Consider the following 26,832-nt stretch of genomic DNA (forward strand, 5'->3'; position numbering starts at 1 on the left):
CTTGAACTCAATACTTTACTTAAAAGATTTGAATCAAATTTAATTTGACAAACATATTGTGCACTCTCTTGAAATAAGAAAAAACACAAATTATATACATGTTATGCAATACGTACAAAATTTTATTGTTAGATTATATAGCTCCAAATTTAAAGTTTGTATGAGATTGTGTATGGTTTGATCCAAGTGAAAGAAAAGTGATTTGATTTTAACATGACGTCAATTAACAATTGATTTCATGTCACAGTAAACAAACGCAAAATAGATTCTGATTTTCTTTTTTTATAAAATCTCTGAAAAATAAATCTATAAATTATTTAGTGTCAAAATCACTTTATTTTTTAATCCGTAACAAACAGGCGCACATATTGTTCTCTACCTCGATTGTATACCAAAAAAATTGTGCAAAATGAAGTGTATAAAACCAGATTTTACCTTAAAATTTTCTTGTTCCCCAGCCCCCCACAGTACTCAAATAGATACCAAAGAATATTGAAACATAAAATATTTTCTTGCTTCCTTTTTTATCTAATTAGTAAGGCTGCCTGTTTGGAAAGCCGGTGATTTGACAAAATCACGACATTGTAAGTTTGACGAAATCACCAAAACATTGTGATTCAATTAAAACTCTAAAGTGTAACTTTTGCCAAAATCGCAGTGACACACCGTGATTGTGCTAAACTCACCGTCAAATGTAGACTAAAACTCTTAGAATTGAAGAGCCAAATCAAAGCAATATTATAAATGCATAATCCACTGAGATTCTATTGCAAATAAATAGGGTAATTCATAATTAAAGTAAACCAAAACACCTTTAGTAAATCTCTTCAAATAACTCTAAACTCATAATAGTACATAAATAATACACTTAAAAATTAATCATCAAGGCCATAAAATTTATACCAATTTGCCTAGTCTAGTTTAGCCTTGACATTCAAATATTGTTACAAGAAGAGCTAGAAATACATCTCAACATATAAGAACACTTCACTAAGAAGTTCTACAAAAAAAAAAAGTTCATAGATAAAGAGAACCAAACTTGTCAATTTATAACTCGCTTCACTTTCAGCAAAGATCAGTGAGCAGTGTTCTTATGGCAAGTCGGTGATTTGTGTCCATGTGAAAAATATCACAGATTCACAATGTTTAATATGGTTTTAGAAAATGGACGGTTTAAACAACAGATGCATTTGATCTACACAGTATGCTCTATATGATGATACTCGAGATTACGAAGAACAATCCTGGCAAAGATTTTTGCTTCGAGAGGCGCAGTTGCTGCGGCGGCTGCACTACGCAGAACTCTTGCTGCACCTGCTTTCTGCATGAGGCTGGCATGGTGCACAGCGTGTCGTCCACCGGGAATTGTAAACTGTGATAGCAAGAAAAATCATATGAAGTCAGAATTCAAACTCGATATATATATATATATATATATATATATATATATATATATATATATATATATATAAGGGTTTTAAATAACGAGTGCGGTCACATTGTGATTTTTGATGTTGTGGAGTATTGAGGTCAAATGTGCAGATACAGCCTCAAATGTGATCGCATTGTGGTTTCGGCAAATATTAAAAGCATCACGCAGTGACCCACATTGTGATCGCAGACCTTTATTTAAAGCCCTAGTATAGATGAAAACCAAGCAGGTTGCTATAGTTACCTGGAGTAGAGCAAATGCTGCACAAGCTTTGAGTATAGACGATGGATTTCTTAGCATAGTAACAAATCTTCCAACTTCAGCACCACTGAAGAACAATGAAAATAAAATCAGGTAAATTATCTTCGAAATAAAAAAATGATGCGAGGTTGATAGGGAAAATGTGAGAGCAATGAAAGTAAGAACTATAAGAGCACAAGAATTCCCATGAATTTAGATATGTATGAGAGTGATCAGTCTAACATTTCCACTGAAAGAATGAATGATGCATTCTGATAAAGAAAAAAGTTAAACTAAAGAATAGCTTAATATCATTTCTTACTAAGTATTTACTTCTTGGTCTAAGTTTTCATTAAGTGCGGATTCGGAATAAGATGATTGCTCAAAATTGTTAATGACGTGACTAATTCAGTACACAAAGATGACTAGAGAAACTTAAATTTGTACATTCTATTGCATTGAAAATGTAAAACAGATTATTCTTTACGGCGAAACCAAGAATAGCAAAAATTTCAGCTGGTGTAAATGGCTTTCTATCATGAGAAAATATGACTAAACATGAGTTAGCTATGAAGCAGTGACACAGACACTGGACACAACATTAACACGACACTGGTAGTAATTTGAGAATTAAAAGTAATTGAATGTAATATTGTCACACGTGTCAGTAACAAAGCTACATAGTTAGAAAGGTACAACATAATAAGAGCTACTTTGAGTGGCATTAGAAGGAAAGACAAACCTGCATCTCAGATGTCCGGCTTCTAGAATGCGAGCACTTTCAGTAACCTGTGCTAGTGCTGCAGGAGCTGACGATGAAGCGGCAGCTGCAAATGCTTGTTGATTAGAAAACATACGGACGAATGCTTCAATGTGTTTCAGAGCCATTCTTCTGGCTCCATCTAAGCCCACACTTTTAGAAACACTCTCTGACATGGTGCCGACTAAAGCAAATTCATCCATTCTGCAAAACATGTTGTGATACTCAGTTTAATCGGTTAAACACTGCATTTCACAATTTTCAATTGCTTCCAATATTCATTTTACTGATCAAGTTACTAATCCTTATTTATACTAATAGTTGATTCCTAATGCTGATTAAGGAAATAAATTATAATAAATGTGGAAATATATAATCTAAGTTTCGGAACTGTTAACTTTCTAACAACATTTTCAATATTTACTTTGTATGTGGGTGCTGGAATAAACATTTGGTTATGGATTCCATTTCTAAATGTGATGAAGAGAAAATGGAAGCTAACTAGAAAGAATGCATTTCTGGTGACACTGTTATGAAACTTTTCAGAATTTTTTTAAATATTTGATCTATTATTAACATGCATTCTCAGAAACTTCCATAAGACTTCCTCTTAAAAAAAAAAATAAATAAATAAAAATAAAAATAAATAAGACTTCCGTAAGACTTCTCTAATGTTAATTTTATCAATTACCATGAACATAGGAAACACCAAAAGTAAACGCACCCTAACTTTGTTACAAGCAGGTTTTTTATCAAATTATTACCTCCCATCAAACATGTAGGCCAAAGCCAGTGCTGCCATAAATCGTGCCATTTTTGACACTGATGAAGAGCAGAGCTCAACAAGTGCAGCTACTCCACCTTCCTCCACTATTCGTAAAGCATTACCAGGATTGAAAGCAAGATTCCATAACGCTCCTGCAGCCGTTTCATGAACATCCTGGAAGCGGAAAGTGGTTTGAGTTTAATCAGCATTTGACATGTCTAAAAAAATTAAGATGGGAAAACGATGTACAGACATAAAACAATGTAAAATGCTTGTTAGACAATAAATACAGGTGACTGGAATGCCAGAAATTGCACACAAGGATACACAGAATTATCCATTGGAGGCTAAAATATATTAAAAAGTACAACAACACCAGCCCCCAAGACATGCTTTAGCATAATGGTTATACTTGTATGTATACCACCAATGTCATCAAGTGTGATATTCTTTTGATCATGTTATCACTCACGGATCAAGGAAATAGCGGTTTGTTCAAATTGCACGACATAAGAGTGATATAGTGCCTCTATAGCCACCATTCGACAACATTATCCACTTAATAGTGCATCGCAGAACAATAATGATTTGTTCAAATTCCACAACCTATAGCCACTACTTACAATGCTTTTTTTTTCTTTTATCAGATTACAGTTAGAAAGGGTTTAGTATATATGGTGACAATTTCTGAAATTGCAATAACTCAAGTAAGTTTTTATCAAAAGCAAGAGGAAGATACTATCAACAGCCTAGTGGCTAGCAGAAATTTTAAGTTATGTCTATTTAACCACTTATTATAAACAACTATTATTAATACACAAAACCAAAAGAGAAAAAGGCTTGAAGAACACACCAATACAAAAGGGCATACAGCTACTACTCTACTATAGTCTAAAGCAACATTAAAAACTGCTAACAAGACTGGCGATGAACTAATCAATGCACAGAAATGGGATAATTTTTCAGCATTGTCATGTGCTGTCTGACATTGATCAAATAAACATATAGACATTGGACATCAAGAAAATAAATTACCTCCGCTTCGGATCGTGCCAATGCAATCAGAGGTGCAACGCCTCCTTCTCGTCCAATGGCAATGCTGAGCAAACAAAGACCAACATAAATGAATGTTAACATATATGTTCAAATGAAAAAAATTAAATTGTCAATTATCACTTGGGTGTTCAGACTCAAATCTATATATTAGTCAAATAAAACCAAAATGTATAAATCTTCCATTAAAGTAAGGATGTATTAGAAAACAAGAAAGCGGGAAAAAAAATAACATACAAAAAGTGCGATGAACTAGATCATTTAGCTTATTAGAGAAACTGAGAAGTAAAGACCAGAAAAGGCCATCTACTTCTTTTTTCTATGTTTTTGGCAAAATCATTTAGTTGGATTGGAAACTATTTATGATGCTGTCAAGAGGAGAAAAAGAAAACCATGAGTAAATTCACAATAGAGACCAAAGAATACCAAAGAATATATATTAATCTAAATGATTACACTCAATGAACCTAAACACTATATTGGAAAAAAAGACTAATTACACATACAACACTTGCCTTCAAGTTTGGAGCATATAGATCACATGAATTATACTTATTGCACAAGAAGGAACGTCTCACAATTTAGTGAAGACATCTGCTAGTTGATAATTGATAGGAACCTCTACCTGATAGGATATTTTTCTCAATGAAATGATAGTCTATATGTTTGGTCTTTCCACCACTGAAACACTAGATTGGGGGTGACATGCAAAGCTTCTTACTTGGTTGTACTTGAGTTATTTACATAATATCCCAAAAATCGAAGTTCAATCATAAATTGATCTAATCAAACTTGGGCAGCATTCAGCATTGACAGAGACTAGGTTGTGGAAATGTGATCGAACTAAAGCACTAGTAGAACTGCAATTAAGTAGAATAAGACGAGTCTCGACTATTACCTATAACCTATAGTCGAGAGTTAGCTCTCCGTCGAACTCCATCCAGAAATTGTCTATTTCCTAATAGGTTAGCCTTTGTATTTTCTTCCTCATTGGTTGCTAGTTTAATTACGTTTCCATTTCAAAACAATAAGAATGCAAAACTACAAATGAAAATCACATAAATTGATTCTGGAAATGCTAAAACTTTCTAGTATTTATAATAGAAAACGAACCATTTTAAATTTCACAATAGCCCAACATTATCAACAAACCAAACAAAACAATCACCATCCCTTCCCATAAAAGCAACTGCATAAAGTCATAGTTTCCACTGCTACATTTAAGTTGTCAACAACTGTCCTTTCCAATGTGACTCTAGCACATCCAAACTTGATTGAATCACTGAAAGACTTCATGCTTGCAACTAACCAAAATCCTTCATGCGGTGTTTTTTTATTCAAGTGAAAAAATTATTCTGATAGATTTTAGGTACTGGTTTACAGATATGTTAAGGCATATGGTGAACCCAAGTGTTTGAACTACACAATGAAGTCTGTTTTGTGTAGGCTTAATGCAATAAATGCAAATAATATAGCATAACTAGAACAATATCAAAGATCCTAATCATTTTTCCAACACACCATCATGCTGGAGCAGATAAATCATATGCACCAAGCTATAGTTTATCGAGAACTCCTCAAGGACTTGGGAAAACATGTGTCAATTGATCATTTGAGCCAATAAAATTAGTGATTTCTACACATTGATGAAATGACAATCTATCTCAAAATGCTTAGTTCTCTCATGGAATACTGAATCTGTGGCAATATGCAAAGCAATTTGATCATCACAAATGAGAGTCGCCCGTGCAACCTCTCCAAATCTAAGTTCCCGAAGTAACTGCTCGAGTCATGTGAGCTGCTATTCTGCTGGGCACACGATCTAGCAACAACATTCTGCTTCCTACTTTTCCAAGAGATGAGGTTGCCCCCCAATGAGTATACAATATCCAAAACTGGATCCTGTCTGCAGGAGAGCTTTTCCAATCAACATGAGTATCCCTATCCCACAACTCAAGTATGACCATGGTTCTCATAAATGAAACCTTTGCTTTGAGCTTCCTTCATGCACTTCAAAATGTGAATAATGACAACCCAATGTTCTTTATTAGGCTAGTTAAGAAATTGACTTACCACACTAACAGTGAAGGAGATATATGGGCGAATGATAGTGAGGTGATTTAGCTTGCCTACTAATCTTCTATATCTTTCTGGATCTGAGAGTGGCTCCCCTTGATTTGGTAGAAGCTTGACATTGGGATACATAGCAGTGTCGGCAAGTTTAGCATTCATCAAACTTGTTTCCTCTAGAATGTCAACAACATAATTTCTGTGATATTGTAAGACCGTCCTTGGATTTTGCCACCTCTATCCCCCAACAAATACTATAGTCTGCCAAGATCTTTTGTCTGAAAATGGTGACAGATATGTTGATTAATCTGAGCAATGCCATGATGGATCACTGCCTATAATGACAACATCGACAACATACAGAACAAAGTAAATGCCAACTATGGTTGAATGGCAATAGGAAACTGAGTGATCCAACTCACTTTTAATCACACCAAACTACTAAACAACATTGCTAAATCTTCTAAATCATGCTCGAGGAGATTGTTTAAACATTGCTAAATCTTCTAATTCATGCTCGAGGAGATTGTTTAAGGTCATATAGAGACATGCGTAAGCAGAAAAATAGCCTAGTAGACTCCCCTATAGCAACAAATCTAAGATGTTTCTCCATATAAACTTCGTCAATTAGATCCCAATGGAGGAAAGCATTCTTAATATCAAGTTGATGAAGAAGCTAATGGCGAATAGCAGCCATGGACAAGAACAAGCGAACAGATGTCATTTTTGATACTTCAAAAAAGGTATCTCCATAATCCAAGCCAGATACATGTGTATAACATTTAGCAACTAGCCTTGTCAGGACCATCTTTAATTGTAAAAACCAACTAAAATCCCAAGTCCCACTGTTGTAAAGCACACATTTCTTCAACCATAGCCTGTCCCCACCCAAGATCAAAAAGAGCTTCACCTGCAATTTAGGAATAGACACAGAAGAGAGGGCAGAAAGACAAGCAAAATGCGTAGGTGACAGACGATGATAGCTCAAATTGACATAATGAAGAGAAGGATTACGAGTAGACCTTATACCTTTTCCGAGTGCAATAGGAAGATCTAGTGTAGGTGTTAGGGCCGGAGAAGGCAGTAGAGTTGGAAGGGAGAATCCACAAGTGTTGTAGGTGGAGGCACAGTTACTAAGGGTGGAAGTTTCCGACAATGATGGACTTGTAAGTTGGAAGGAGCAAAGAGAAGGATTCGCTCGAACCTGGGGCATTACTCAGTGTACTCGACAGTGACAGGAGGAATTCCACATCAGACAAGACCGTATAGCTTCGCAGATTGGGGGAATGACAACAATAACCCTTTCTGATTCGCAAACACATTGGAAGCAGCGGAAAGGGCTTCAAACACACCGGCATACGCTCGGAAAGTTTTTTGCGAGCCAGAGCTTCAAGTCGCACTTGAAAGTGCATTAAAGGTTTGATGGCGGCGTAATTATGGGAATGGCTCGATTGGGAGATGCCAGTTCTGGTGGTGAGATCAGTTGTAAAAATTGTCACTGGAACAAGGGGCAGCAGACGGCGGAACATAGAATCCGAGAGGTTCCGATACGTTTGTGCCATCGGAAATTATTTTCCGATATATGGGAGGGCTTCTTCCAGCAATGTGGGGGCCAAATTCCCAATAAATATAGGATCATTACAAAGATCCTAATCATATTTTCCCATTGACTGGTTGGCTACTCCAACAGTCCATCATACATAAAAGAGTTCTAAGAGAATGTCTCAACGACAAAGATTCACAAGAACAATATTGTCAGAATGAAATAAATGGAACTGTAAGGTACCTGTTGGCTTCAGAAACTGACAATCCCCATAGAGCACCAGCAGCCCTCTCTTGAAGTCCAGCGGAAGCATTAGAACAGGATTGAGCAAGAGTAACCTACATAAACCACCATGTAAAAGCATAAATATATGAACATTTTAGTCTCTACAATGTTAATGCTATTGTAAACAAATTACATGAGATCCATAAAAAGATTGATTTTATTTTGGAAAAGGATAAATAATTTGAATTAACTTTCAATTTAGTCCTTAAAGCATCACACTCTCTCCAATTTAGTCTCTAAAATATATAAAAATAATAAGAAATCCCTAAACTATATGAAAATTCATCATGTTAGTCTCTAACATATTAATAGCAGGGACTAAGGAGACGGTTTTCATATACTAGAGGGAATACTTATTAGTTTATATACTTTAGAAAGAAAAAGAAGTTAGCTAAGCAAGGCACAAAACATACCAAAGCTTGAACTCCACCAGCTGCTGCAATGGCCTCTCGATTTCTATCGTCAAATGACAAATTCCAAAGTGCACCAGCAGCTTCTTGCCTATAGAAATATGACAGAATGTGAAATCAACACAGGAACGAATGTAATATTTTTGCAGGTACAAGAGTACATGACAAAGAGAAGCACTAGAAGGAAAATTGTCAAGAACCAACTATTTCAAAAGCATAAGCTATGAATGATGTTATACTCCTATTAACATTTCACAACACACCCCTCATGTAAGAACGCTTTAGGATTGAAGTGGGGTTAATTCAAAGGTTGTGCGTCAATCTTTTTTATTTATAAGAATGAGAGTGACAAGGATTCAACTCTAAGCAATTGTCATAATCAATTGTATTGTTAGGTGAAACCACATGAATGGTTTAATACTTTCACAACATTTCTAACATCAATGGACTTAGTGACAAACTTCAATTGTGCACGATGTCCCTTAGTCTTTTCATTTATTTGTTACTTACTTGAACCAGTGTTGTCAATTGTAAATCACGGAAAATAGCAGTTTGTTCAAATTCCACTATGCTACAATGCCATAGCCACTATCTAACAAGTGACAACACTTGTGAAACAACAGTAGTCCTTGGCAGAATATTAAACATAATTAAAAAAATAAGAAAGCCATCAAAGAACAAATATTATGATCCTTGTTTTTATGTTTCAAATTATTAAGAGCATCATTGGCAAAATACATTTTCTACATGTTTCCTCTATCTCCCTTTTCTCGTATCCATCTAATTCCTATATTTTCAATAAAGGCATAAGAAAGTAATAGGCCAGTAAACCGACACAAATGTAAAAAACAAATAGAAGATTACCTGACACCCTCATGGGCAGAACGCGTAAGTTGAACAAGAGCCTCGAGAGCACCTGCTTCTTGTCCAACAGCAGCATTGTTACTGTTGCTATCGCCATGAGCAGCTAAATTTGCCAATGCACGAGCAGCCTAGTGTTTAAGAGGAATAATATTATTTAACCCACACCAATTGGGAGTTAAATTACCACAATGGACAGGACAATAATTACAATTATACACACAATGAGTAATGTCACCAAGAAATCATAATGCATAGGGAAGGAACAATAGAAGCACCTCTTAGCTAAGGTAGATCACACAAATAAGGCATGCATTTTATTTCCTAAATGCGGAGATGATCAATGACCAGAATGGACACAATGTTGACCACATTTCCATCAAAATTTAAATGAAATGTTGAAAACAATCCCTTTTCTCTCAATACAAACAAACACACGCACGCGCGCGCGCACACAAAAAAAAAAAAAAACTAATACCTTCACAAATGTAAAATGTGCGAAGTTCAATGATAGGAAAACACAAGATAGAAAATAACTCCACCGGAATTGGATAGCCGTGTTATAGAATGAATCCAAAAATCGAATAAGAATAATAAAGGGACTTGGGCATTTCTAAGCCTTTACAACTTCCAAGTTAAGGAATAGAAGCTAAAAATCAATTCAACCATTTCTACAATATCTGTCCCACAAAAAGACTCCCATGCAAAAAGGAAATAACAATTACTTATCATTAACGAAGAAAAACAACTGATACGAGTTCCAATCTTCAATTGGCAGACATTATCAACCTAATAAAGTAGCTTCAAAGATTTTAGTAACAAAAATAGATGATACCCAAATTATAGAGAGTATTACTACCTGCTCTTGCACTCCCTCGAATTTGCAGTGACGAGCGAGCATCACTAGAGCATGTACACCTCCTGCTAATGCAACCTCTGTACTGCACTTGTCATCAGCAGCCAAATTAGCCAATGCACCGGCTGCACGTTCCTGAAAAAACAAAATCATTGTAAAACAACTTCTATTGTTGAACATATGAAGCAAGAAAGGCACTAAACACGATCACAATCATAAAATGAAGAAACTTACCAATACTCCATCTCCAGTAGAGGACCACTTGAATATAAGATCCACTAAAGCTTGTACTCCACCAGCTTCCGCAATGGCACCCTATGATGGAAGCCGCTTCAGCTTTTACTTCAAACCGTACGCATTAAATTTCAAAGAAAAAATAAAATCAGATACAAAATCTAACCTTGTGCTCTTCTCCAACAGAGAGATTCCATAATCCTCCAGCAGCCTCTTCAGCCACCAGTTTGTTCATTGACCTAGCCAAACTAGCAAGGATCTCAATCCCGCCCTCTTCTGCAACCGCCTTGGCTACATTGGCATTCACGGACAAATTTGCAATAGCCTGTAAATTGAGAAGGTTCAGAGAACACATACACAGATATTCGTCAGTCAAGGTTTTTCGTTGGTCAGATTTGTAAGCAAAACATTAAAAGACATCACAGTGCACATAAACTGCACAATGGGTATGCATGCAAAAGGCATTGGCTATGGAGAGCTATGTAGCACCGACACTTCAAATTGGAGGTGTGTCCAGTATCTCACACGACACCGACACAAGTTTACATTCAATCATTCCATTTTTTAAAATAATTATCGGTGTCACCATGTCAGTGTCGTGTCAAATGTCTATGCTTCATAGATCGAGAATACTAACAAATAAGTATCAGTTTTTCCAACAACATATACAAGTAAAAGTTATTAAAAATGTTCAGATGGACCAGACAGATACAAATGGAAAGAGAGAATACCTTAGCTGCCTCAGACTGGAGCCCTTCCCTGTAAGATTTTGCAAGTCCAAGAAGGAGGCGTATGCCACCATCTCGCATAACTGCTTCAGCCCTTCCACAATCGATGCTAGCATTTTCATCATCAATTACAACAAAAGTTGCAAGACCTGTGGCCGCCCTCTCCTGAACATCCTCTTGAGAACTCTGCATAAGACTAAGCAAGAGAGAGGCACCTTGTTCAACCCAGAAATTATCAAGACCTCCTTGTTGAGGGCTCTCAGCAGAACGCAAAAGTATATGGGATAGCATCCATTCAAGCCAAGGTATGATTTCATCAAGGCCCTTATCATTGTAAGTCTTTGAAGTCCTCCAGTCCAAAAACACGTTCTTTCCTCTATTTGTATTGTCGGAAAATAAAGAAGCTAGTCCTTTAAAAATATCGGTTGATAGGGAAATCAACAACTTGTTCTTATATTTACTAGCAGAAAAGCTAGTCTCTTCTTCAAGGATAGGACAATTCAAAGCAATCAAAACCCTCAAACTTGGTGATGAGGATAACAATCTTGAAACAGCAGACGGACCGATATCAGTTCTTGAAACATCTAATCCAATCAGGTTAGGAAGCTTAAGATTCGTAACCACACTCCACTTCATACTTGGTGTCCCCGCAACAGAAAGGAAACGAACCGATTGCACATTTCCCAATGCAAGCTCGTCAACACTCAGGCAGTCGATGAACCCGATATCGGTCAACTTTGGACAATAGTTAGCCAATGCGTTAATAGCATCGGCATTCACATCCCTGATGCCCGAGAGCCTGAGTTTCATCAAACTTGGACAGCAATGAGCTATTGCTCTTATAGCATCACTAGTGACTTTATCACAAAAATCTGGTCCAAGCACAAGACTCTCAAGTAACTCATGCCGTGCTACAACCACAGCAAGAGTTGCATCAGTCATCTTCCTGCAACCATCACCGCTTATTTCGCGCAAGTTCTTAGCTCGAAGATAAAGTAATGCATCAGCCGAATCCGCGCCACGAAACCTAAGCTTCTGAAGATGCACACATCTAGAAGCAAGTGAAGCTGCAACATTGGCATCAAACTTGTGCGAACGAAGATCCAAAGAACTCCACAAACACGGAGAGTTACCGAGAACCCTCCATGTCTTACAAGTTGCTGATAAACTAGCTCGATCGCGATAACTCAAACATGACAATAGCTGAATTACTGTATCATCAGGCAAACACCTCCAATCAACAACTCCTCCAGCTTCCAAATCCGCTACCTCGTCTTGAATTTCCGGGCAACTCGAAACCGCATTTCCTTTGCCTTTTCTTGCCACTTTCCTCCTCACTCTACGGCTCATATTTCAAAAAAGTCACACCAAATTCAACACCTACACATTCAAACACAAACAAACAATCTCAATACCACTGAATCAATTCACTGAATTCACCAACAAAACCACCTCAAATTCACGAATCCAAAAACCATTCCAAAATCTAACAAAGCCCTTCAATATAAAACAACCCTGTCACCCTAAAAAACCCTAATCATACATCAAAATCAATCAAATTAAACACAAATAAACACTACTAAGAATCAAGAAAACAAAACAACCCAATTCAATATACAACAAAATAAACAAAACCCAGAATTTATATCAAACTAAAAACACATAAAACCAATAAAAAAATTGTCTTTATTTCTCAAACCTTGAGCTCAAGCTATATGGTTGAAACCGCAAATCAGATGCATTTAAAACGAATTGCAATGAAATCAATGAACAAAAGGGTAGTGAAAATCGAAGCTGGTTGAAAAGGGTGAAGAGAATTGAACCTAGACCCTAGAAAGGGTCAAGGTTATGAATGGAAAAGCTTCGAATGAAGAAGTGAAAGGGGTAAGGGGTGATTGGGATGAGGAAGATGGTTGATGAAGGGTAGAGAGAGAAAGAGAATGTACCTAGAGAGAGAGAGAGAATCACAGCATTAGGGACGAAGAAGAAGAGAGAATGGGGAAGAATAGGAACAATAAACCTATATGAATGAAACTACAGCTCATAAAATCAGCAATTTTGTATCTATATATATTTTTTCCTATACATATTTTTTATATTTACGCAATAATCAACATTACGTTGGTCCGAGTTGAATGATATCTGATCTTTTAGGTAAGGTCTTGGATTTGAATTTTGTGGATGAAAAAACGTGGTTGGGAGGAGAGATTCTATTAAATATGGTTGGTGAGATTTCTCGATAGAAACTAGACAATGATAAAGTCGGTGGATCCTTTGTATGTTAGTCTATATAGTTGAATGAGAATAGTTTGTGATTCTTTCGTGATCCAGGACATGGGAGAGGAGATCCCGCTAAAGGTGGTTAGTTAGGGTTTTTTGTGAGCAGGTTGTTAGTTAGGTTTCTCGACAAAAATTAAACGGTAACAAATTTAGTTGATATTTTGCATCAATCACGGGGTGACAAGACAAAGTATATATTGGTCTTTATTGTTGAATACAAAGAATCGTCTGGGATCCTTCCCTTGATCCATGACATGGGAGAGGAGATCCCGTTAAGGATGGTTAGTTAATTTTTTCAGCAAAAATTTAACGACAAAGTTTGTGGATATTTTGCATCAGTAGCATGGCGACAAGAAAAAGTATAGGTTGGTCTTTATTGTTGAATGCAACGAATAGTTTGGGATTTTCCCTTGATCCACGACAGGAGAGATCTCATTATAAGTTAGGTTTCTCGGGAAGAATTAAACAATGACAAAGTTGGTAGATATTTTGCATCAATAACATGGGAATTTTTTTTTGTCTTTAGAGTTGAATGTGAAAAATAACATGAGATTATTCGCTTAATCCACAACACGAGATGTCAAGTTCACGTTTCTCATCTTTATCACGAGGTTAATGTGTGTTGATGCTAATACTACTAAAACAATGTATCTCAAACCATGAAGTAGTATAGAGTGATGAATGATTTAATTATGAGTCAAAAAGATGAAGGATTTAGATTTAATTGATGGTATGACCAAATATTAATGTAATAAACTTATTTGGTATTTATTAAATATACCAAATATGCAATAAAATAAAATTTATAAAATTTTAGAATTAACTATTATCGTATCAATATGGGTCATAAGTAGTTTTTTTTTTATATACATTTTATGTCATTAAAGTATAGAGGTACTAAACGCTAAGTAGATTGGCAAAATAAAAATAAGAGAAATATGATAAGAGTTTGTAGTATCAAACAAACCTTGAATTGAATTGAAAAGTGTGACACTCGAAGCTAACGATGTTAAAGACTAATCATTGAGGCATGAGGCATGTTCAATGAGATGTTATTGTTAGCCTTCTAGATAGTGTCAATAAATGATTTGAATTCACACCAAAACGACACTGATCTAGGGTTTATGCATGTATGATATATGGTGAAGAATGAAGACTTACATAAATTATCAGCAATATCCATAATATGCAACTTCTTTTGATGATAACAAAGCAAGCAAAGAAAATGAACATCATTGTCCAATGTTCTATTTGCAAAGGAATAATTTGTCTATTAATTATGGCTTCAAGTGTGCAGAATTCAAGTCTTTCAACAAATCTAAACAAGATAGCTAAACTAAAGTTTAATAGAAGATTCAAGGAATCCATAATATCATGTGCACATTACTCGTCCGAGTATGAACATAAAGAAGGTGGTTTACAAGCTCAAGACAAGTTGATCAGTCTATGCAACATGTTCTCTGGTCAACGTAAAGTCATGAAGGAGTCAAATCATTGTATGTGCCTAAGCAAACCTTTGATCATAAGCAAACAAGGAAATGAGATAAATTGTTTGGACGTGACGATCTTCTGGACAACCTAAACTCAACAAAGTGAAGATCAAGCATTTGGCTTGAGCAATCCTCTGGATGATCCTCAATGAAATAAATCAAGCAATCATCTAGACTGAACTGAAGATTAAATCTCAAAATGATGAAGTGTTCATCCTAAAAGATCCTCTAAAGTATAAGGAAGTGAATCTCTAAAAGCCATTCATCTTAAAGATATCACATTAAAACTAAAAACAAAAAAAAACCACGGTAAAAAAGTAGAGAGTCGCACAATCCATACGAATATCCAACGACTTTTTTTTATCCAAATTTGTCTTGTTATCTCATATCTATTTTCTCAACGGTAGCATTCTCTTCACTATAAAAGAGAAGCTATTCAAGACACGTAAATTGTCTTTGCCCTTGTCTTCTCTCAGCAACGCCTTCAAAATTCTGAAAAAGAAACAAGCCAGCGCATGTGTTTAAAACATCACACTTCAAAAGATATAAAGATGGGTTCTACTTGATTGAGAAAAGCAAAAAAAAGTCAAGAACATGATTTAAGAACTTATTCAAAATCCTCTCAAGTGAGAGTAATTTAGATCATGTGTGAATCAATCGAGTAGTCGTAAGTACTCTTGAATTTATATATGATTTTGTTGAACCAAAGTGGGTTTTAGAACAATGCTTCTAAGGTTTTGATGATAACAATATATAGAAGAACAATTGAATATTCTAATGTTTGTTCAAGTGTGCATGATCATATAATATAATTCTGACTCTAAAAGAGCGTGCTCTAAACACTAAAGAGAAAACCTAAAGCCCAAAACAAGTTATGATGACAAGACTCTGATGGTCACCAAAAAGTGAAATCAGTATGCATCAAGTCATGAAGACAAGCTCTGATATGAAGGCAAGCTCTCAAGGGTGAAATCAACGGTCAATTAACTGAAGATTATATGACCAATTTTTTCTTCTTCTCATGGAACGTTATTTTCTATGTTTTGTAGTGCGTTTTTTCTCCGCTAAATTAAATGAAGACCATGTTGCACAAAAGAACAAAGTCTTATAGGCAAAGAAATTCTGAAGTGTTATACACCAAAATTATCCTTTAGAAGCAAAGATTTAAAACGTGAAGAAAGCTTGTGATGCACTGGCCAATGTCTTCAACAATAATTCTAGTCATTTATCCTATAAAAGCACCCTGAGCATTAGAAGAACTAAGAGATTCACATGTTTTCTAACTATGCAAAAACTCTATTTAAATCTAAAGCACAAAAACACTTGGAAAAATTCTTAAAAACTTTATATCTTAGAAATTCTTAAGTGATTAGAAATCAATTTACCTTAATTTAGTTTACCACTATTTCAGTCTGAAGTGTAAATACCAATCAATTTATTTGTAAACTCTGATTATAGAAGTTCTCAATGAGAGGCAGAAAATCTTAGACATGTATGTCTAAGTAAATTGTAATATAGAATGATAATAGTGGAAAAATCTTTCAAGTGTGAGGGGATTGGACGTAATCGCATATTTGGGGTGAACCAAGATAAATATATGTGTTAATCTCTTCCCTCTTTATATGTTTGTATTTTGCATTCTCTAATCAGTTTTTAACTTATAAAATATTTACAGAAAAAGCTAATACAATTCAACCTCTCTTCTTATGTTTTTCTCACCTTCATATTTCTATTTATTATCTTCTCTTATGGTGTGTTTGATAATGAGAAGAAATTGAGAAGATATAAAGAGATGAGAGAGAGAGAGTGATAGAAGAGAGAAAGATGTGATGGAATAGAGAAAAATGAGAGAAATAAATGTAAGCGTTGGTTATTTATAAAAGTACTAAAATACCCTAGCAATAAAAAACATCTCATTAAATTTATTTATTACTATATAATTATATTATAAAATGGTCTTTATGTGTTAAATCATTAGTCAACTCATTTAAGATGAATCGAAGTGATAAATCCACTGTCTTGAATAAAACCACATCTTTTTGAATTCACCCAAAAAAATACAAAAATAAAAAAAATATTCGTTGGTCCAGATATTTACTTTGTTGTACATCAAAAAAATAAATATTCTCTATGTGGTTGGTATTAGTACCATAACTTCTCAACAGATTTCGGTCCTTCTTCGAAAAGCAACACAATTTTTACTTTGGTCATTTTTGTTGTGCCCTTGCATGCATGGGTGATTGTGAACATCTTTGTAAATTGAATATATCAAAGATGTGGCAAACTTGGAAAATAAAAAAGAGATTATCTTTCTCCACTTTTCCTTCGCGTACGAGGAGAAATTAAAAGACAATGGGTCCCACCATTCTTTTTTCTCTCTTTGCAACTTTTACGCAAACCAACAAAAGAAAACTAATATGTCTCTCTAAATTCTCCCTTAGAAATCTCTCTCTTCCCTATTTCACCTATACTAAACATATAATTAAAAATTTATGATCCTAGAAATGACCCCGCCCAGTATTGGAAACCCTTTGTAATAGTTTGGATAAATTATAAACATTTGGGATAATTTGAAGAAACTTTAAACAATTGCACCTCGTGGACTTGAGAAGACAAAGTAAACTAATCTAATTCAGAATCATTGTTGGGTAACCCATCATGGTTAGACAATCGGGGTAAGTGATAGGAGTGATGAACTTAGAAAATATTAATGCTTCGTGAAATATTGGGGTGGATACTTTGATTAATATAATTACGGGCTACAGTAAAGGAAATCGTGTGAACGGTAAAGTCACTTTGTATATGGTTTATTGGACTAGTCATTAGGTTGATGTTGAACCATTATAAACATATTGTGTCATTCTCTCTCCCCCCTCCTCTCTCTCTCTCTCTCTCTCTCTCTCTCTCTCTCTCTCTATCTATCTATCTATCTATCTATCTATCTATCTATATATATATATATATATATATATAGAGGGCATATCAAGTGAGAGGACTAGTTAAAATGAGAGATGAGAGGGTCTTTTATCAACTGTTAGATCAAAATCAATGGCTCTGATTAAAAATCTTATAACAGTGTCTTACGTACGTGATTATTCTCAATTACTCCATCCTCTCTTTTTTTCTAGTTTTCTTCTCACTTCTTCACAGAATTCCCTCTCCCCTTCTTTCATCTCTGGAATACAATTTTTATTTTATTTGTAGTATCTCTTTCATTATTATAACTTATAAACACAAATTACCATTAAAATTCCAATTTAAAAAGTAATATGAAATTTAAGAACATCTAAACTCAGGTCCAAAAACAAGCACAAAATCACTTTTTTTTCCAAATGTGGAAGAAGGGTGACGAACTCTGCGGTGAACATGAACACCGACAAACAGAAACGTCGCCGACTAACTTCGACGAATTGGAACAACAACGACTAACACTCGTCAGATATACTTCATGTGATTAATTTCTCCTTCTTCTCTCATGAAAATAATCAATTAAAATTTAATTTTTATAATTGGGAAATTATGATAAACTTCAGATAATCAGATTTAATTTTATGATAGAGGAAGTCGATGATTGATGTAAGGTTTGAGGAAGCAATTTTTAGAAAGATGAAATTGAAGAATTCCAATACAAAACCAATACAAAAAATAAGGAATTGGGAAAGGTGGGGGTGTCATATATATTAAGCGGTGGACATAAAACATATATCGAAACACCAATTCACAAAATTGAAAAGAAACATATATGATTGTGAGAGTGGAAGGAAATCCAGAAAGAGAAATCAAGAGAAGCCAAAGAGGAGCGACACTGTTTATGAGGAAAGGTGAAATCCAAAGGAGGAGGAAGGAGAAGCGATAACGGGGAGAAGCCAAAAGAAGGGAAAATAATCATGTGCAATTAATTTTATATGGAGCTTTTAATCTGATCCGTACAATTTGATCTAATGGATATTATTTAGTCCTCTCACCCTCTCATAATAACCACTCCTCTCACTTGATACATCCTATATATATATATATATATATAATACTATATTAGTTTTGATGAACATTCACTCACTTTTGACACTTTTACGATTTTGGAAAATGATCTATAATTAGATCAATCACGTTTATTAGAACTGGACAATAGAGTGGTTGTACCATCCAAAACTCATCTACATATTATAGTAACATATGTTGATGTACCTCATAGTTGGGTTGTACCTTCCTTAAGTGTCAAATGTGATGTTGTACCTGGTCGTTAAACCAGGTCTCTATTACGGTACAAAGACAAGGGGTTTACTATGGTTTTATATATATATATATATATATATATATATATATATATATATATCATTTTGTTTGACACATGTTATTTATTGTTTAACTTCTCGTTGTTCTTTTGGTATAAAATGAAGTTAAATGTTTTGATAAAGAACCTGTGTATTTTACATTTAACTCTAAGAAAAGTTTTTCACAATAAAATTTTAAGTTGTAATAGTTAAAACAAGAGAATTTTCTAAAACGAAAAAACAGAATTCAAAACCCTTTTTCTTGTATTTGTTTTCCGCCTTCAATCTCCACTGGACATTTAATCAAGGTGAGTTCGGTGTAGATAGAAGGTCCCGCCGTCACCATTTTCTTTGGATTAACTTTTTGTCTCCTCTCAATAACTGTTTGGGGAGCATGCCCTCCGAGTTTTAAATAAATTTATCAACATGAGGTATCTATAGATATTAAATGTTCATGTATTTATTTAATATAAAACTCTTTCTATTTATAAACATATTTTTGGATAATTCTCTACCTATTTTAGGATAATTCATTTTAGGATAATTCATGTCGTGTTTTATGATCATTTTGACTAGTGTATTCGGGTCACTAATTAAAAAAGTATATCATTCATAACAATTTTTTTACTATTAAACAGTTTAATATAACATTTCCATCTTCAAGCATCATTTCCACATGCATCCTCAACATTTCGGTTACAGACCACATGCAAATAGGACCATCCTCAACTGCTCCTCACTCTATATAAACACTTGGAAAATAAAAAAGAGATTGTCTTTCTCCACTATTCCTTGGCGTACGAGGAGAAATAAAAAGACAATGGGTCCCACCATTCTTTCTTCTCGCTTTGCAACTTTTACGCAAACCAACAAAAGAAAACTAATATATCTCTCTAAATTCTCTCTTAGAAATCTCTCTCTCTCCCCTATTTCACCTATACTAAACATATAATTAAAAATTTATGATCCTTGAAATGACCCCGCCCAGTGTTGGAAACCCTTTGTAATAGTTTGGATAAATTATAAACACTTGGGATAATTTGAAGAAACTTTAAACAATTGTACCTCGTGGACTTGAGAAGACAGAGTAAGTCAGAATCATAGTTGGGTAACCCATCATGGTTAGACAACCGGGGTAAGCGATAAGAGTGATGAAGTTAGAAAATATTAATGTTTCGTGAAATATTGGGGTGGATACTTTGAGTACTATAATTACGGGTTACAGTAAAGGAAGTCTCTTGTGTGAACGGTAAAGTCACTTTGTATATGGTTTATTGGACTAGTCATCAGGTTGATGTTGAACCATTATAAACATATTGTGTCATTCTCTCTCCGCCTCCTCTTCCCCTCTCTCTCTCTCAATATATGTATATATATATATATATATATATATATATATATATTAGTTCTGATGAACATTCACTCACTTTTGACACTTATACGATTTCGGAAAATGATCTATAATTAGGTCAATCACGTTTATTGGAACTGGACAATAGAGTGGTTGTACCAACCAAAACTCATCTACGTATTACTGTAACATATGTTGATGTACCTCATAGTGTGGTTGTACCTTCCTTAGGTGTCAAATGTGATGTTGTACCTGGTCGTTAAAACCACGTCTCTATTTCGGTACAAAGACAAGGGGTTTACTATGGTCATATATATATATATATATATATATATATATATATATATATATATATATATATATATATATATATATAACATTTTGTTTGACACATGTTATTTATGGTTTAACTTCTCGTTGTTCTTTTGGTATCAAATGAAGTTAAATGTTTTGATAAAGAACCTGTGTATTTTACATTTAACTCTAAAAAAAGTTTTTCATAATAAAATTTTAAGTTGTAATAGTTAAAACAAAATAATTTTCTAAAACGAAAAAACAGAATTCAAAACCCATTTTCTTGTATTTGTTTTCCGCCTTCAATCTCCACTGAACATTTAATCAAAGTGAGTTCGGTGTAGATAGAAGGTCACGCCGTCACCATTTTCTTTGGATTGACTTTTTGTCTCCTCTCAATAACTGTTTGGGGAGCATGCCTTCCGAGTTTTAAATAAATTTATCAACATGAGGTATCTATAGATATTAAATGTTCATGTATTTATTTAATATAAAACTCTTTCTATTTATAAACATATTTTAGGATAATTCATTTTAGGATAATTCATGTCGTGTTTTATGATCATTTTGACTAGTGTATTCGGGTCACTAATTAAAAAAGTATATCATTCATAACAACTTTTTTACTATTAAACAGTTTAATATAACATTTCCATCTTCAAGCATCATTTTTAGGATAATTCATTTTAGGATAATTCATGTCGTGTTTTATGATCATTTTGACTAGTGTATTCGGGTCACTAATTAAAAAAGTATATCATTCATAACAACTTTTTTACTATTAAACAGTTTAATATAACATTTCCATCTTCAAGCATCATTTCCACATGCATCCTCAACATTTCGGTTACAGACCACATGCAAATAGGACCATCCTCAACTGCTCCTCACTCTATATAAACACTTGGAAAATAAAAAAGAGATTGTCTTTCTCCACTATTCCTTGACGTACGAGGAGAAATAAAAAGGCAATGGGTCCCACCATTCTTTATTCTCTCTTTGCAACTTTTACGCAAACCAACAAAAAAACTAATATATCTCTCTAAATTCTCTCTTAGAAATCTCTCTCTCTTTGCAACTACTTGTTAGTCTAATTAATAAATAACCTCAATTAGTTTGATACTTGTTAATTAATCCTTGTGGATACAATAATCCTTTATACTACTTCTATGATATAGTACACTTGCTCTATGTGTGTTTTTAGCGCAACAATAAAACTAGTTTAAATTGCAACTTTTTATCCGTGAGAATTTTGTATAATTTGTTTGGTGATACTTGATAATGAACTTAAGACTTATATCATTGATATACTAAACAATATTGAATTTGCATCTTTGAAAGGAATTGACGATCTCTTAAAAAATTGGTTGAAACTAAAACATAAGTTGTTTATCAGCTTTTGAAGTAAACAATAATTTTTCCCTTGGCCATATCAATATACTAAACAATATTGAATTTGCATCTTTGAAAGGAATTGACGATCTTTTAAAAAAGTTGGTTGAAACTAAAACAGAAGTTGTTTATCAGCTTTTGAAGTAAACAATAATTTTCCCTTGGCCATATCAATCATCAAATGATCTTTTTATGCTATAAAAATTATGAAAACTATATAACATAATTGAATGGAAACATTGTATGAATGATTATTTGGTGACTTATATTGAAACCAATGTGTTGGATAGTAATGATGAGTTAATTATTCAACGATTTCAGATCATGAAATTTTTTCAAGGACAATCATATAACATTTATATAACTATTTTTTGGTACACTATAAATTGAGTATGATGTAGTTATTTGAGTATATTACATTTATACACATGAATATAATGATTTATGAAAGTTTAATATTTTGCATCCCTGGCCTAAGGTCTTGCATCCACCACTTAATATATTGTTATAAAAGACATTTACATACACACACACACGTATGTGTGTGAAATACTAATCATATAACATATCATTGTGATTGTAATCAATAGAAAATACAACACATGTTATATGTTATTCAAAACACATATAATATAAGGAAAGTATAGTCAAAACACATTATTTTGTTTGTTTTACAATATATGATACAAATAATTATTTGAGATTAACACATTTGTCTTGCGTTGTGCTTCTTATCCCGTAAAAGCAACTAAAATGTATGATAAATATAAATAAAAGTGTGGGAGTAGTAATAAAAGTAACAACATTTACTATGATATAAAAATAAAACCATAATCTTAAAGATATTTAATCATTTTCTACTTAACTATTAAACACATGCACATTGACCATTCAAACATGATGGCTTTCCATGAAGGTAACAACGATTATTGACACATTGGCGGGCGGTAGTACAATTTAGAGCTACAAATTAAAACAAGAATAAAAGATGTTTATGAAAATTATCAAAATATTATGTATAATTGAAGAAGAAAAACATGAAAATGGTGAGAAGAATATGCTGACCTCGGATATTAGTTACAAGAAGAAATAGAGAAAGTATAATTATCATAGCATAAACAAAATTGAGAATTTTAGTCATTTTTTTATATTTGCATATAACAAATAGAAAACAATTTTATCACTTTATATAGTATAAACAATTTCATGCTCTACTTACTTGAATTAAATATTTTGCAACACATATGAAATTGCAAGACACCTTTTGTGTAATTAGAATCATTACTGGATGTCTCTTAAGTATATTGATATTCTATTTGTCCATTTAGCTCACTCAATTGATTTTTTAATCTTAGTAAGGATCTCCCATAAATATACCGTTAGTCATTTGAGTTTAGAAATTTTTAATGGAATTTTATTATTATTTCTCTTTTTCTTTTGTTATAGATAAGATAAATATATGAATATTATATATGTGTTGAACATGAGAACAATACACTAGTAAGACGACATCGAAAACCACAAAATCTATTTTTCATCATTTCTATCATATTGAATCAATTAATGTGGTGTGTGAATCAATTCATATGCATATGTTGTCAATTTATGGAACCATAGACTTGCATGAATCGATTCATTAGTGTCATGAATTAATTTATGGCAACTGGTTTTGCGTGAATTTCTAGGCTGAACCCATTTTTGACTCATTTCAAAGCTCATTCAACTACATTACTCAGTAAATTCGAGTTAAAACTCTCATTATAGACTTAGAACATTGAAAAAACTTAAGTCACAACCTTCTAGAGCTCTATCCCTCGATCATCTAAAATTCAACATGTCTTCATCTTTTCTCCACTATTTTTGGTAATTTCAAGCATTATATCTAAAAAAAACTTTCAAATTTGACCATATAAGTCATTTGTATTGCAACTTTCATCGATTGGAAAATCTTCCACATCTCACTTTCATGATTCTCAACCTATTGTTTTGTTCTTCTTTTGGTTTATCACCTTTAACTCATGATTCTTAAAAATTCACCGATCGAAAAGTAAGAAATTAAAGAAATGACTTAACCGTCTCTTGTGTTGCGAGGATCAACTTATTTTAGATTATATATGCTGAAATGTAGTTCGAGTTATATTTTTCAAACAAAGGGTAAATTAAAAAAAAAAGAGGACGCGTGAGAAACCAATAGTGTGGAAAAAGTAATAGCCATATATAAAAGTAGGTCGTCAAAATTCTTATAACCATTGTAGTTTTTTTTTTTGAGGGATTATAACCATTGTAGTTATATCAAGAGCCCAATATATTTAAATAATATAGTATGAAAATGTCCAAGATGGAAAAAATCAATAACTTAAATCTTGAGTAATAACCTAATTTGAGTTAGGATTTACCCTTAACCCCAAGAGTCTAGTACAAATTTAAATTATGACACATAGGTTCAAGAATGTCGTGAGCAAATAAATGCAAGCAATTAGGTTAAAAACACGGTGAAGAAGGATGAATTTAAAGGGGACTATCAATTCCCATTATGAATTTTACTGTACGAATAGAATAAGTAATATTAGAAACTAAGGTTAAATTCTATTAAAAAAAAACTAAGGTTGAAAATGATGATTTGTAATTTGTATCACCAATTAATGTCTTAACCTTAAATTGTTTTTAGTTTTTAATTAGAAGAAAAAAAATATTGTAAAATATGGCTCCAATATTAGTTGGTCTTTGAGCCGGATAACGAGTTCTCAAAAAGAAAAAAGAATAAAAAAGAAGCAAAATATTTGATCAAGATATTATCCACTTATTACTCACTAGTCACAATTAGTAGACAATTTCATGCAATATTTATTCCAACTTTTGAAAAGCAAATAAACAAAATATACTTTCATTCATTTCCTTGAAAGAATGTTGAGATAGTACATAACATTTTATTTACAAAACAAATGTAAGTGACATATACAATTACACATTCATTCTAATGACAACCAAATGCAACATATGAATTTTGAAAAGCAAATAAACAAAATATACTTTCATTCATTTCCTTGAAAGAATGTTGAGATAGTACATAACATTTTATTTACAAAACAAATGTAAGTGATATATACAATTATACATTCATTCTAATGACAACCAAATGCTACATATGAAAACAAAACAAAAAAACTTCGCCAAACTATCACAAGAACATAACATATAAAATAACATCAAAGTTGTCACCATAGTTACACTCAAGCAGACATCAACATAAAGATACCTATCACAAGAACATGTTACATGAGTATAGTAAAACCAGAATTTGGAACAACGATATATTTTCATTAATGGATCCTAAAAATTGACTTTTAATTACAAAGGTTGTAGAAATGATTCTAGAACTCTTCAAATTTTGAATCAAGCAAATTGTGAGGTCTCCACCATCTAACAAAAATTTCAGTGCCATAACATAACAACATACATGTAATTTAACTGCAAACCTTTTTCAAACAAACACCAAGAGACATAAGCCATATGACTCACTAAATTAGAGCATGCCAGATTAACTTTAACTATCCTTGATTTGTGATTCCACTTTTCTTGATATATTTGAAAAAAGTTAGAGATGTTTGTAAAAAAGAGTAAATAGGCAATTACCCCCTCTGAAATTGTAAGTTTCGTCAATTACCCTCTGAAATTAACAAAACGTCAATTACCCCCTCTGAAATTGCATAACGTTAATCAATTTACCCCCTCCGTCGTAAACATGACATTTTGCAAATACCCCCTTGAAGTTTTGCACTTATGTGCAAAATGCCCCCCAAACTTGAAAATTTATATTTTTTTTCTTATCTCTAACTCAAAAGATATTAAAGACAAGCAATTAACATTTAACTTTAATACTTTACAGGGTTCTTTCATTCTTAAAGGGGTCTGATATTTTATTTTGTTTATGTTATGCCATTTGGTTGTTCAATTCTCCATAACTTATGACTTATTTAGATAGAGACACGCTAATTCACAACAAAGTAAGTTAGAGACACTCATTCCTCATGAATAATTAATTCTAGCAGTTTCTTATGATAAGTTTGAATAAAATTATTCTATCTTAAAAATTGAACTAAACATGCATTTTACTAAAGTAATATGAAGTTATTAATTCTGCATTATTTTTAGAGGATATATTATTATTGTAAGCTTAAATATTAAAGTTAACAGTTAATTCTTTGTTTTTAATATCTTTTGAGTCAAGATAAGAAGAAAAAAAAAATTTAAGTTTGGGGGGCATTTTGCACATAAGTGCAAAACTTCAGGGGGGTATTTGCAAAACTTCACGTTGACTGACAGAAAAATTTGACGGAGGGGGTAAATTGATTAACGTTGTGCAATTTCAGTGGGGTAATTGACGTTTTGTTAATTTTAGGAGGGTAATTGACGAAACTTACAATTTCAGGGGGTAATTGCCTATTTACTCTTGTAAAAAAGGATGGATGGAATTCCTTCATTAGTGGCAGATTAAAAAAAAAAATATCTCGGTTGA

The 26,832-nt window shown here is 33.3% G+C and overlaps 1 protein-coding gene and 1 long non-coding RNA gene across 3 annotated transcripts; both read right to left on the minus strand.

Moving 5' to 3' along the window:
- Positions 1 to 813: 813 nt before the first annotated feature.
- On the minus strand, positions 814 to 13,276 carry LOC146903901 (protein ARABIDILLO 1-like). 2 transcript variants are annotated; one of them, XM_085726087.1, is made up of 13 exons: positions 13,185 to 13,276; positions 11,242 to 12,618; positions 10,677 to 10,835; positions 10,511 to 10,591; positions 10,280 to 10,411; positions 9,424 to 9,551; positions 8,563 to 8,650; positions 8,108 to 8,202; positions 4,234 to 4,297; positions 3,197 to 3,372; positions 2,415 to 2,636; positions 1,676 to 1,760; positions 814 to 1,372 (listed from the first exon to the last, which is right to left on the minus strand). In XM_085726087.1, exons 2-13 carry the CDS (start codon positions 12,586 to 12,588, stop codon positions 1,196 to 1,198), a joined length of 2,754 nt encoding a protein of 917 aa, XP_085582213.1. In that variant the 5' UTR covers positions 12,589 to 12,618; positions 13,185 to 13,276; the 3' UTR covers positions 814 to 1,195. The 2 variants fall into 2 exon arrangements, with proteins under 2 accessions (XP_085582213.1, XP_085582212.1); XM_085726086.1 differs by having other exon boundaries at positions 12,938 to 13,276.
- A 9,673-nt stretch (positions 13,277 to 22,949) lies between these two features.
- LOC146903902 (uncharacterized) lies at positions 22,950 to 23,516 on the minus strand. The gene is made up of 2 exons (XR_015018822.1): positions 23,382 to 23,516; positions 22,950 to 23,279 (listed from the first exon to the last, which is right to left on the minus strand). It is a non-coding gene; the product is annotated as an uncharacterized LOC146903902 (long non-coding RNA).
- Between the last annotated feature and the right edge of the window lie 3,316 nt (positions 23,517 to 26,832).

This window comes from Medicago sativa, chromosome 7, assembly GCF_051527215.1.
Source record: "Medicago sativa cultivar Bolivia chromosome 7, Bolivia_mono, whole genome shotgun sequence".
In the NCBI taxonomy this organism is placed as follows: domain Eukaryota; kingdom Viridiplantae; phylum Streptophyta; class Magnoliopsida; order Fabales; family Fabaceae; genus Medicago; species Medicago sativa.

Bases quoted from the DNA above. Each gene is read 5' to 3' on its own strand.
- LOC146903901 (XM_085726087.1), bottom strand. From the start codon at position 12,588: ATGAGCCGTAGAGTGAGGAGGAAAGTGGCAAGAAAAGGCAAAGGAAAT. The intron at 2,637-3,196 runs GTAATAATTTGA...CATGTTTTGCAG, and splicing joins GCCTACATGTTTGATGGGAG to AATGGATGAATTTGCTTTAG. The intron at 1,373-1,675 runs GTAACTATAGCA...TTGCTATCACAG, and splicing joins CAGCATTTGCTCTACTCCAG to TTTACAATTCCCGGTGGACG.